The 13,510-nt window shown below is 40.9% G+C and overlaps 1 protein-coding gene across 2 annotated transcripts in view; it reads left to right on the top strand.

The window, feature by feature from the left end:
* The window catches only part of LOC139478824 (maltase-glucoamylase-like), a 69,170-nt gene that overhangs the window by 53,884 nt on the left and 1,776 nt on the right, over window positions 1-13,510 (top strand). For both annotated transcript variants that reach the window (XM_071261484.1, XM_071261483.1), the window contains 18 exons: window positions 874-986; window positions 1,353-1,478; window positions 2,713-2,844; window positions 3,195-3,332; window positions 4,013-4,129; window positions 4,275-4,401; window positions 4,689-4,839; window positions 5,718-5,851; window positions 6,605-6,639; window positions 7,279-7,395; window positions 8,651-8,799; window positions 9,835-9,919; window positions 10,452-10,508; window positions 11,140-11,270; window positions 12,035-12,135; window positions 12,465-12,514; window positions 13,129-13,272; window positions 13,450-13,508. In XM_071261484.1, the coding sequence (XP_071117585.1) occupies window positions 874-986; window positions 1,353-1,478; window positions 2,713-2,844; window positions 3,195-3,332; window positions 4,013-4,129; window positions 4,275-4,401; window positions 4,689-4,839; window positions 5,718-5,851; window positions 6,605-6,639; window positions 7,279-7,395; window positions 8,651-8,799; window positions 9,835-9,919; window positions 10,452-10,508; window positions 11,140-11,270; window positions 12,035-12,135; window positions 12,465-12,514; window positions 13,129-13,272; window positions 13,450-13,508 (1,966 nt within the window). The remainder of the gene's footprint in view (window positions 1-873; window positions 987-1,352; window positions 1,479-2,712; window positions 2,845-3,194; window positions 3,333-4,012; window positions 4,130-4,274; window positions 4,402-4,688; window positions 4,840-5,717; window positions 5,852-6,604; window positions 6,640-7,278; window positions 7,396-8,650; window positions 8,800-9,834; window positions 9,920-10,451; window positions 10,509-11,139; window positions 11,271-12,034; window positions 12,136-12,464; window positions 12,515-13,128; window positions 13,273-13,449; window positions 13,509-13,510) is intronic.

Below are 13,510 nucleotides of genomic sequence, written 5' to 3'. Positions count from 1 at the left end.
ATAAACTCATTGTCACAAATATTTAAGAATTGACCTTCACTTTGTGTGAGTTCATTGGAGTATGAACCTTCATAGAGTGAGGGCCAAACTGTATGAACGTCGGAGCTTGCGACGTCGTTCATACAATGTTTGGCCCTCACTCTATGATTTCCGAAGTTGTTAATGAACGTGTGGCGGTTACATGTGTACGTCATCATTGATCAACTGGCCGATCATTGAAAGGTTAATAAAGATGCGTCAAACAGAAACTAAGGTAAATTCATAGATTGCTGGAGACGGTCAATGTCAGCCTTGGCACGGATCGAGTCGACACTACGATAGTTTAGATGTGCATTTCATCGTTTGTTCATTAGGATAGGCTGCTGCGAGGATATTCGTGAACAATCATGCAGTCACGCTCTCTGACATTTCTCAATGTATACTGAAACGCTGAGACCAACACAACGTGAAAAACGTGTGAACGTCAAATTGTGTCGTTCATACACTTATGAACGTCAATTTCACGGTCATGTGACCAACCTCTCGTCCAATGGAAAAGCCGTATATCGAGTAAACTTCAAATTAAAAAATTATTTGAGGATGGCGTCATCCGATAAACGTCACAAACGATGTTATGTGACGTCATTCCAAAAATTTGGCCGAGCTGTTGTTTTTTCTTTTTCTAAACTATCTCAAAGAAAAGGGCAATGGGAAATATAAAGAATAACCTAATTACCCGGAATATCATTCCTTTGTGAATTAATAATGAAATATCCTTTGGCAAGGTTTTGAATTTTTTTTTTCGAACATGGTAATATCACTTTAAGGGCATTAGGAGCGAGGAAGCACCTCAAATAGTCAGCTGGTGATGCCATGTTGTATTTTCGATTCCAGACTATTCCTTCACACCGCTGCCAATGTTGATCTACCGAACTATCGGCGGCATCCTGGACTTCTACATGTTCCTGGGGCCGGAGCCAGAGTCGGTCGTCCAGCAGTACACACAGGTAGTCTACATGTACATGATACGACAGCATCATCGTAAAACTGAACTCTCTGACAGTCACGTTGCCATGGTTGTTAAAACTGCATATGTAAAGCAATGTTACAGTATAATCAGAGACAACTTAATAGATGGTATCTGGTATAATAGATGCATAAATTCGTAGATTCATATCCCATTGCCTAGCACAATGGATATTGCATGGTAATGTCACGAGGACAAACAGATATGTTTCAACATCCGTAAAAAAAGCATACAACTATGTTTATTATGAAAAAAAACATGTTCAGCAACCTGATTTGTCAAAGTCAACATGACACTCAAGACGAGAAGTACATGTGATGTTGCTAACGATGTTGGTGTCGTCCAGGTGATTGGTCGTCCTCTCATGCCGCCCTACTGGTCGCTGGGCTTCCAGTTGTGCAGATACGGCTATAACAATCTGTCGTCAGTACAGGAAGCGGTCGACGCCACGAGGAATGCTGGGATACCCCATGTAAGTACAGAACTGCCCTGATGATGTGTACCGCTTTTCGCATATTGTCTGACACCCCATCTGTCATCTTTCTGTTGACCAATTTTGAATGACAGAGTACATTCACATTATTAAAAAGTGAGACAATTTCCAAGGGTGTCAAGGTTATGGGAGTTGCCTCCCTTTACTTAGGTAAACCATTCAGTCGAATCGATTTCCTCCGTTACGTACGTACTATCTTGGGCAGAAAAATGTAGTAGTGCATTATTTCCCTGCAAATCACACATCGATTCATTTTTCCACATTTGTACAACATGACTGCCGATCTTGAAAAGCCTTTTTGTATGTTTAATAGAAATTGGGTCTACAATTTGATATCGACCAACATTCATATATTGGTCAAGAATGCTCCCACAATGTGTTATGTAAATGTGATAGTCAAGTTGACCAATGAGACGATTGAATCAAGTTCTGAAATGTATTCCTCCCAATGATGTCCGAGATTGTCCTATGTAACTTCACAAGTGTATGTCATGGCAACACGAGTTGCCTCCCATATATACGTGCCATCCTTCACATGGTACGCCTCCGTGGTCTACTGGTAGAACGTCTACGCAGAGAAGTTCCGGGGTTCGATCCCTGGTCGCGTCTTTTAAAGGCGTTAAAATATGGTACTTGTTGTTACCCTGTCTGGCGCTCGGCATTAAGGGGCTAAAACAAGGACTGGATAGCTCAGAGTCAGTACACTATGTCTGAGTGAGGTTTTCATGTTAAACCGGCATAATATCTCAGTGGGCTAGCACTATAAATCGGTATCAGTCAGGACTAGTACAAGCAGCCACACACACACATACACGTGCATGCATGTGGCTATGGTTATCTGAGGCCTGAGAGATTAAATTAAAAAATGAATCCAGCTCATATCTAGAATGATTAGGCAAGTCTTGGGAGGATTGTTCTGGGCTCCATTTTGATTTTATGTTTTATTTAGAAGACATATATTTTTAAATAAGATAACTTTATTTCTTGGACTTACTGTTAGTCAAGACCCTTCTTACTCACTCTCGTCAAGACAGAGGCCCATTCTTCGCAATACTTGATCTGAAGCACATTGTAGATTATAGAATATACATTTTTATATGTGTCTGTTTCTTAATATTTCTGGAAATATGAATCTAGACGAATGAAGAGAAAAACACCAATCCATGTAAATATATTCCACATTGAGTACAAGATGTGCAGTGCTCTTCCACAGGACGTCCAGTACGTTGATATCGACCACATGGACGAGCGGAAAGACTTCACCGTTGACATCGTCAACTTCCCCGGTCTCAACAGCTACTTCAACACGCTCCGTGCTGGGGGCATGAGAAACATCATCATACTGGTAGGGTTGTCACTGGTGTCGCACAGGTGTCAGACACGTTACTTGTCGATGTAAATTGTTGCACTTACTTATTTGACTTTGGAACCTAATTCTGTATCAATTATTGAGATTTTTCTCTCTGTGGGGATTTAAAGTCAGAAAATGTCCCATCACATCATAGGGTTTCTTATACTCAGAGCTCTTAATGTCTTTGTTACCAAAGAGCTGAAAAGGCTTAAGTCACCGTAGACCTCTGAATGCTATATTTACCACAGAGCTCTTAATGCTTTAGTTGCCAATTTGCTCCATAATATTACTGAATGGTTGCAACTAGTCAATAACGTCAATGATGTCTTCTTTGTCAAACCCAGGACCCCGCCCTTATCTCCAACAACACCGGCTACGTGCCCTACGACGCGATGAAGGCGGTAGGCGGTAACATCATGTGGCCCAGCGGTGTCGACATCCCCGTGGGCAGCAACGACACCGACAACGCCCTGCTGGGATATGTACGTAGGACTCGGAACTATTGTATTGAAGAGGTCGTTTCACAGAATGGGTGCATGTTACATTGACTAATTGCGGACACAGCAACAACCACAATTCTAATCTTTGACAAATGGTTGCAGTTGCCTTCACTGAATGTCATTGAGTGTTCACCTGCCCCCTTACTTGTAAAATGTTTAAGTTAATCTAGCGATTTCCTGTATAATCATGATGTTCCTACATCCACGTAATTTTACTCTTCCGCGGGGGTCACCGCAGGTTTAGTCGTCTGGGCACAGTTATGTCCCTTGGTCAGTGGAATTAATTATGCTGAGACGATGCAACTTTGTGATCTGTTACGTATCATGATACCTTGTTCACGGTCCAACAGGTGTCAATACTTGTATATGCTCTTATCTGTGGTGTGTAAGCTATCTTTTTTACAGACAGGATGGCCAAATACCTGGCACACTGACCATTTACGGTTGACAGTGTCACGTATGGCGCAATGGATGAAAATCTTTACTTTTTCACTACAAATTAGTGTTTGGTGTAACGGCCTTTAAAATTAACTTTGTGTGCGACTGTGATCGTTACTTGTATCGGGAAGTGAAATATCGCGATGCATTGGTGTATCGGCCCACCACTAGTAATTAACTAAATGTATTTACACATCTCAAACATCATGGCTTCAATTCATCAGGTGTGGCCAAAGGGCAAGACAGTGTTTCCTGACTTCTTCAAGAACGCTACACGTCGGCTGTGGGGCGAGCTCATCAACAACCACTCCCGCACTCTCTATTTTGATGGACTTTGGATTGTAAGTAATAACTGGATTTGTTCTTCTTGCTGAATAGGGAATTCCGTGTTATGAGTTTAATGAACAGTTTTCATGAGTTAGTTATTTCGAGTTTCATGACATCACCACACATAGGCTATACATTAACACTGACACCTTCAATCAGGACATGAACGAACCTGCCAATTTCGGCACCAACGAGGAGAAACCCTTCAACTGGCCTGTCAATGCCACGCCCTACTGGAGCTTGAAGTGTCCCGTCGGCAGCTTGGAGGATCCCCCATACAGAACACGTGAGTGTTTTACTGATTGCAAAATTTGTTAACATTACATTTGTGTTGGCTTCATAGGAAGACACGGATATTTTAGAGCAAGGTATTTTATAACTATCGTGAATTAATGAATTAATTCGTGAAATGAGCATGATGTTTTTTTAAAAGAAACACACCATGCAACAATGTAATTTTTTGGGTAGAAAATTCATGTTTTCAACAGACTGAAGCCTAATCTTTTGTTTCAAGAACTTGGGGGACAGTTGATATTTTTCTTTTTTATAAGATCACACTTAAATGTTATTCAGGTGCCTCGTTCCACTACGATAATGCTGACAGACTAGCCCGCATCTCAGACAAGACAATCTGTATGACTGCTGTACAGGGAGAGCGTGGGGAATACCAGCATTACAACGTCCACAGTCTGTATGGCTGGAGCCAGACTGAACCCACTCTTAGGTGAGTCACAACGACCACTCTCAAATGTGAGTCACAATGAGTCTCTCAAATGTGAATCTCAATGACCAGCTCTAATGTCGCAATGAGCCCTCTCAAATGTGAGTCTCAATTACCAGCTCTAATGTGAGTCACAATGTCCCCTCTCATATGTGAGTCACAATGACACCTCTCAAATGTGAGTCACAATGACTACTCTCTAATGTGAGTCACAATGACCACTCTCGAATGTGAGTCACAATGACCAGCTCTAATGTCGCAATGAGCCCTCTGAAATGTGAGTCTCAATGACCAGCTCTAATGTGAGTCACAATGACCCCTCTTAAATGTGAGTCACAATGACCCCTCTCTAATGTGAGCCACAACGACCACTCTTAAATGTGAGTGACAATGACCCCTCTCAAATGTGAGTCTCAATGACCAACTCTAATTTGAGTCAAAATGACCCACTTTAATGTGAGTCAAAATTATTCCTCTCAAATGTGAATCACAATGACCAGCTCAAATGTGAGTCACAATGACCAGCTGTAATGTGAGTCACAATGACCAGTTCTAAGGGAGTAACTGCACCAATCTATGTATGGACAGTGGGGTTCAATCGCACATCAAAAACCGACGCTCCCGAGCTTTCTCATATACAGACAACGTCATAATTATAGCTGGAATATACATACATCTGACGTCATGTAGCTGGAACAATGCTTTGTTTAAAGAACAAACGAACATGGACAGGCATTCCAATAAACAAATGATTTGTTGTGGCATTTAACGTTATTATTTTTCACATACATTGATATTCAAAGTTGAAGGATAAAATACTTGTAAAAACCCCTTGCACCTGTACATGCCAAAATACTTTAATAACACTACGTCCATCACAGGGCTCTGCAGCAGGCGACTGGTAAGCGTGGGATTGTCGTGACCAGGTCCACTTTCCCGGGCAGCGGCAAGCACTCAGGCCACTGGCTGGGGGACAACGCCAGCAAATGGAGGGACATGGTGGTCTCAGTCACAGGTAGGAGGGGCTGTCGAGTGTCTTTGCGATTATGGTTAAACGCCCCGATAACAGAATTCAGGATAACATGTCCCCTCAAGTCGACTATAGGTATCCTGTTTTAATATTTGTATCGGTGCAGAAACTGATAATCAAACGAAATAGCGAAAATTAAAAAATTTAAGTGTTTGAGGAAAATTAGAAAATGATTTTTAATGGTATGGTCAGTGATATGGTGTTCAGGGTTAGGAAAGGTACCTAAAAAGCATCCTCCAGAGGCAAGGGAGTTAACTGTCTGTAAAAGCCCCCTTTCCACCCTTGCCTAACTAGGCTGGAATCCCTGGGCTATGTCCCTCCTAGCGACCACTCAGATTCCACCTCTGATGCCATTTGAATTTTTTCAAACAAACTGCAGTTTTCAAACCGGATGTTGATTTGGCTCCGGGAATTTTCATTGGACTATGGACTTTGTTAGTCCAGCCAAAATAAAACTCTATAATTCCAGCCTAGTTTGGTAAGGGTTGAAACTCAACTTTTATTGTCAGTTAACTAACCTGCCCCGTGAAGATGTCAAGAACATGTGCATGCCATACAACATGACTAAACGGATAGTCAGGCTCCGTGACATGGTTAATTGTATCATAGTGTATTCCAACAGTGTGGGATATGTCGCAGTTTAACAATCACTGGATTGTCTGGTCAAGACTTGATTACTTGCAATCTGTTGTCACAAATATGCATCTCAATAAACAAATGATTATGTTTTTCTCACAGGCATCCTTGAGTTCAACCTCTTTGGTATCCCGTATGTGAGTATACAGCTTGCGAAGTGTTCTGTGAACAGATACCGAGGCCTATATATGAATATATGCCGTTGTCTTCTGCTTGGCAAACTTAAAGACATGGTATGGTCATTCATAATGACTAAGTATGATCCAGTTTAATGACAAAATATCATCCTTCTTAATGACGAGGTGTTGTCCTGCATGAGAAGCTATTGCCCTTCCTCATCGCAAGGAATGACCTTTATGACGAAGTGAGACCCTGCTTACTGACAAGGTGTGATAAGTGCCCTATCTTGTCCACTGAAGAAAGAAGAAAGAAACTTGCACTGGCTTGCCAAATTTGGACCAATCAAATGATCAAATAGTGTTGTGTTAAGTGATGGGGCAGTCGGGTAGCCTAGTGGTTAAAACGTTCGCTCGTCACGCCAAAAACCCGTGTTCGAATCCCGACATGGGTACAATGTGTGAAGCACATATTTCTGGTGTCTCCCCGTGATATTGCTGGAATATGCCTAAAACCATACTCACTCACTTACTCAAATAAGTGAACAAGACCGTTGCTTTTATCCTGAACAAAGATGATTTTTTCAAGTCATGTTTTTACTTTCTACATTAGCAGCTTGAATGATGAAAATATTTCACTGTGTATTTTTGTATATCCAGATCGGTGCCGATATTTGCGGGTTTTTCGAGGAGACGACCCCTGAACTGTGTAAACGCTGGATGCAACTCGGGGCATTCTACACCTTCTCCAGGAACCATAATGGCATCGGGTTCAAGGTACGTACAGAGCAAGAGTGTTGGGGTATGCTAAAACGTTAGTCTTCTCACCGTGAAGAGATGCGTTGACACTGTTTTACAGATCATACCAGTACCCATTCTGCAAAGCGATCTTAGTGCTAAGACAGTCGTAACACTAAGATGGCGTTTTTTTGTGAAACGGGGGCCAAGCCCTCTTGTAACTCCGGGTCATATCCCAAGGACCTCTTTTTTGTCATAAGAGCCGACTGAGTTGGGGTTGGTTGATTGTGTCAGCATTTATATATTTCAGACATAAATGACTCGTGGTCGTTGTTTATCGTAGAATAAAGACAAAAAGTCGCAACGAAGGTATTTGCATTTAGTACCCTTGGAATGAAAGAAATGATAAGTTTAGACAAACTCATTTGAGGCGTTGCAGATGATCTTTACAGCTTTTGTGTAATATGTTATTCCTGCAATGCGAACAAGTTTACGGGAATACCTCTGTACTGAAATAATAAAAAAACAACAACATTTCAATCCTTGATTATCAAGCGTATCATGTCTCCATTATCATATTGAGTAATTGAGTATATATACTGCATTTGGGAATTGAGTATTGTATATATACTGCATTAGGTAACTGAGGATTGCATATATATACTGCACTGGGTAATTGACGATTGTATATATATATATACTGCATTGGGTAATTGACGACTGTATGCATACTGCTTTGGGTAATTGACGATTGTATGTATACTGCACTTGGTAATTGAGAACTGTATATATACTGCATTGGGTAATTGACGATTGTATGTATACTGCATTTGGTAATTGAGGTTTATATGTATACTACACTGGGTAATTGAGGATTTTATACATACTGCATGTAGTAATTGAGGATTGTATATATACTGCATTGGGTAATTGAGGTTTGTATGTATACAACACTGGGTAATTGAGGATTGTATGTATACTGCATTGGGTAATTGACGATTGTATGTATACTGCATTGGGTAATTGAGGCTTGTATGTATACTGCATTGGGTAATTGAGGATTGTATGTATACAAATAACACTGGGTAATTGAGGATTGTATGTGTACTACATTGGGTAATTGGGGATTGTATATATACTACATTGGGTAATTGAGGCTTGTATATATACTGCATTGGGTAACTGAGGATTGTATGTATACTACATTGGGTAATTGAGGATTGTATACTACATTGTGTAATCGAGAATTGTATGTGGAATGTCACCACTGACAGAGCGTCTTCTGCCCACACAGCGCCAAGACCCTGGGTCCCTTGGCGAGGATGTTGCACGTGCATCACGTGAAGCCATGGAGACGCGGTACCGCCTGCTGCCGTACCTGTACACGCTGTTCCATCGCGCCCACAGCCACGGCAACACCGTCATCAGACCTCTACATCACGAGTGAGTGGGGTAAACAGGATGAGCTCAATGAGGTCCATACTTTACAAGTGTAGGACATTTCGGGTCAGACAAGGTCCCAAAATGTGCCATGCTTGTCTTAAAACCTGAATAGAGAGCATCAGGTGGTCAGACTCGATGACTTGCTTGATTACATGTCATCCAAACCCGAAGGCGTGGCGCGTTGGTATAATATTAACCACAGGTTTGTCTGGTACAGACTTGATTATTTAAATGTGACCATCATATTCCCGGAATGTTGCTGAGTACGGTATTACACAACAAGCAAACAAACAATAATCCAGGTTTTGTGAGAAATAGTTGGATGTGAATACATGGATGTGGTACCAGCCGACCCTTGTACATTTCCTACTGATTTTTTTAATAAGGCATATTATATTGCATAAAATCCAACCCCTTGAGGTGCGTTCCTTATATTGATACTCATGATTTTACTTGATTTAAAACTGATCATTTTTTAACAACTTTCCCCAGATATACAAAACAAATCAAACATAGTAATTACAATATTATAATTATGAACGCTGTTTGTCACAGCTATTTTGCCTTGGTTATCCCATGAAAACTATATCAGCAGATGATTGAGACTGGTTTGTTCTCTGGTGTTGACATTTTATAATCACAGTACAATTGGCATCTGTGATATCTGACCTACTTTTCTACCAATGTGTAACCTATGGTAAATTCCGAGGTAAAACAAGTTCCGAAATAAATGTACAGAATGACAAGTCGATGCTAGTTTAAGCATCACTACGTTAACACAGCACGGTCACCATCAACACCAATAGATACCATGTTGTATAGATACCATGTTGTATAGATATCATGTTGTATAGATACCATGTTGTATAGATAACATGTTGTATAGATACCATGTTGTATAGATACCATGTTGTATAGATACTATGTTAATGGTTCAGGGTAGTAAGGTACATGTGTCTTGCAAACAAAAAGATGCATCGTTTTAATATGACTTCTATTTTGACTTAAACTGTGAACTATTATCTGTGCTTGTAGGTTTCCACGAGACCAGACGACCTACAGGATTGACCGGCAGTTCCTGTGGGGCGCCGCTCTCATGATATCACCCATACTGCACGAGGTGTGTTTGTTTGTTTGTTTGTTGCACTCAGCAATATTCCAGCTATATGATAGTTGTCTGTAAATAATCTAGCCTGATTAAATCCAGCGACTGACATCATGAGCATCGATCCACGAAAGTGGAATACGATGACATGTATTAACCCGGTCAGCAAGCCTTACCACCCGATCCCGTTAGTCGCCTCTTACTACAAGCATAGTCGCCTCTCACAGTAAGCATGGGTTGCTGAAGACCTACTCCACCCCGGATCTTCACTTGTCTGTGGTAGAGGTAGTTACCTCTCAGGGACTGACCATAAAATATTCGGGGGCTTGGGTCTGTAAATTTTGTTACAGATAGGATCATATTTCTGTATCCCTTCCAAGACTTACAATTTGGGTGTAGGAAGGATCCAAACACATTTTTTTATCAGGACATGTGTCCTCAAGAGATTGTGGTAGCTTTTGTTGGTGGTGGCAGTTTTATTGTGCAACACGGTATGAAACTATATGTCCCTACATGCAGTGTCTGTATATTTGAAGTCTTGTTTCAGGGCCAGACTTCACTGAGCATCTACGTACCACAGGGACGTTGGTATGACTGGTACACCGTGAGTGACATGTTACAGTTGAAAGTTGTATCCACCAACTGATCAACTCCCTTGCTTGCATTAGTATTAATTCTTTGATAATCTGATCACAAGATATCCGGGGGATTTCCACGTCCATTGTGTGTTCCGAATGCATAAAACACGTGTGCTTGTTCAAGGAAATTTGAGACATAATTTACATATTATTATTTTTAGGAGACTACAACCGACAAAGTTTCGGTATAGATCCTTATACCGTTGTCCATGCTTGATAACGGTATGAGGACCTATTCCAAAATGCCACCTTTTACAGTTTTAAAGAAGTTGTTAAACATAAATTTTGTCTACTTTGTCATCCGTCAACTTCTAAGTAATGACTATCAAACAAGACTACAAGCGGCACTATATAAACGTCATCTTTGACGTGTGTCATAAGCACCAAAGTCTGTTACATCAGAATCACCCCGTGTCTCTATCTCAGTTTGGAGAAGCAATGCCTGTTTTATGATTCTTCATCTCCGTAGGAATCACCCTGTGTCTCTCAGTTTGGAGAAGCAATGACTGTTTTATGATTCTTCATCTCCGTAGGAATCACCCTGTGTCTCTCAGTTTGAGGAAGCAATGCCTGTATTATGATTCATCATCTCCGTAGGGTGATGTAGCTGCAGAGGAGGGGAGGTCCTACCTACATATCCCCATCAGCCCGGACTCCCAAATCCCCCTGCATGTGCGCGGAGGTCATGTCCTGCCTCTCCAAGACTCTGCCAACAACACATACTTCAGGTACCGCATATGGTGTATCGTGAAACATGATTCAATATTTAAATCATTACATATATCATCAGTTGAAGTTTCTGTAACACAAGGACGCGTCTATCCTCTCACTCTCAAAACTGTATAAAATGTGGAGGTGAAGATCCGGGGTAGACGAGGTCTTCAGCAAACCATGCTTGCCGTAAGAGGCGACTAACGGGATCAGGTGGTCAGGCTCGCTGATTTGGTTGAGATCGATGCTTGTTGTTACTGTTAATCCTCTACTGTTAATCCTCCACTTGCTATATATATCCTGCACTATGTCCCTCATTCAGTCTTGCTTGCCAACGGTATAAGGATCTATACCGAAACGTCGCCTTTTACAGTATTAAAGAAGTTGTTATCCATAACAATTGTGTCTATCTTGTCAACTTCTAAGTAATGCCTATCAAACAATTGATGCTGATGATGTCAATAACTGGATTGCCTGTCCAAACACGATTATATAAAGACAGCCGTCACATAGCCGGAATATTGTTGAGTGCGGCGTTAAACAACAAACAAACAAAAGTGTGTGTATATTTGACAAGATTTCAGCAATTTCTTGTGTGGTGTACCGTTTCAGTGTGCAGTGGAATAATTTACGATTTGAAAGGCTAGATATACGTCTGATAAAGATGTACCGAGGACGTATCGAAAAAGATTAGCATTGTGACGAAATGAAGCAATGTGTTACTTGAGGCTATCCAGCTTTTCAGTATTCTCGATGACTATCTTTAATGTTATGTTGCCAGTCGCCAGACGCCATTCACCCTGATTGTCGCCCTGGGAGAAATGGAGGACCAAGGGTTGCAGGCCAGGGGGGAGCTGTTTTGGGATGACGGGGATGAGATAGGTAGGTGTGGTTGGAGTTGACACAACGACTGTGGGGTATAGATGTCCAGTAGTGTGTTTAAGGTTGGGAATTCATTGTGTTAAGAGTGCAACTTGCAAAGAATTAATCATAATGTCGTGGTCAAGATAAGTATATGGTCAAAAAAAGGCATATTTCTTTTCACAAATATACATTTTGATGATGATGGTGATAATACTAAGCCACCGATGTGTGTATTTTCGTACAAGTAAACAAGAAAATATCATGAAAAAACCCATGAGGTATTAATTTCATTTTTCTTCAGATTTGTAAAATGATAGATAAAATGCTATATGTGTGATCTATTCCAGATACTTACGAGAAAAGCAACTACTATCATGCCGTGTTTGACTGTAAAGAGGTAGGTATTAAAATAGCCAGTCACTGCCTTAGAGTGTGTTAGTTGGTTTGAACAGTGTTTTGAACAGTGTTTTAGTTATATCATGGAATGTCAGCTTGATAAAGGAGGAACTCCCAAAATTCTTTGACGTTTATCATTTTGGTAAAACTCATAAGCTTGGGCATGCATATGGTGCTCGCGAACCTAGAACATAAATAGGTTTAATCTGGGATACGAACCTATATCATAGGTTTTTTGTATTCATAGGCACGCAATCCTGCACAGTGAATTGCGGCGGATTAGACTACTGGATCAGCTGTGCATGTTGAACAACTGAACAGTTTGAATATGGCTTGGGAGATGATAAATGCATAGCTTCCAAGAACCCACAAGACAAATTAGTTTACCCTGTCCTAGGACCCGTTTCTTATTCGATGTTAACTTTAATCGTATGAGTTCATACTGATATTTTCGATGATTCGATGTTAACTTAATCTCACGGCATATGTTTGTTTTGTGTCCTTAAATGTCCCATTGTTTGTTATGTTAAGTCTCAAAAGTGTTTTTTTTCTGCAATCTTATGAGTTCATACTGATATTTTGAAAGACATTTAATTGAGTTGTCATGCCCCTCAGAACAAGCTGACTATGAACGTCACACAAGCAATGGTGGGTATGGAGGCTCTGAGGCTGCAGATGGTGGAGGTATTGGGGTTGCCAGGGATGATACGCACCGTCACCGTCAACGCCACAAGTCATGACAGCTTCGTCCAGAATAAGGTCCAACTCCGTACTTTTTCTAAAGTTGAACCGCAATCGCAATTATAAGTCTTACGTGAAAACAAAAGTCGAATCATTTAACGTAGTATAAAATAAATACCATATATTTTATATATAGAGTGTATTTCAAGACTTTATGTTTACGCCATCCATGACCTTCTAGTTTTGGTTTTCCAGACACTCGTCATTTCATCCCTTGACCACCGAATGTCGCACAATCTCGAGATATCCTGGACGT

Source organism: Haliotis cracherodii, unplaced genomic scaffold (genome assembly GCF_022045235.1).
Source record: "Haliotis cracherodii isolate W230 unplaced genomic scaffold, xgHalCrac1.p SCAF_4, whole genome shotgun sequence".
Classification (NCBI taxonomy): Eukaryota; Metazoa; Mollusca; class Gastropoda; order Lepetellida; family Haliotidae; genus Haliotis; species Haliotis cracherodii.
This window is presented reverse-complemented; position numbering and strand designations above follow the sequence as displayed.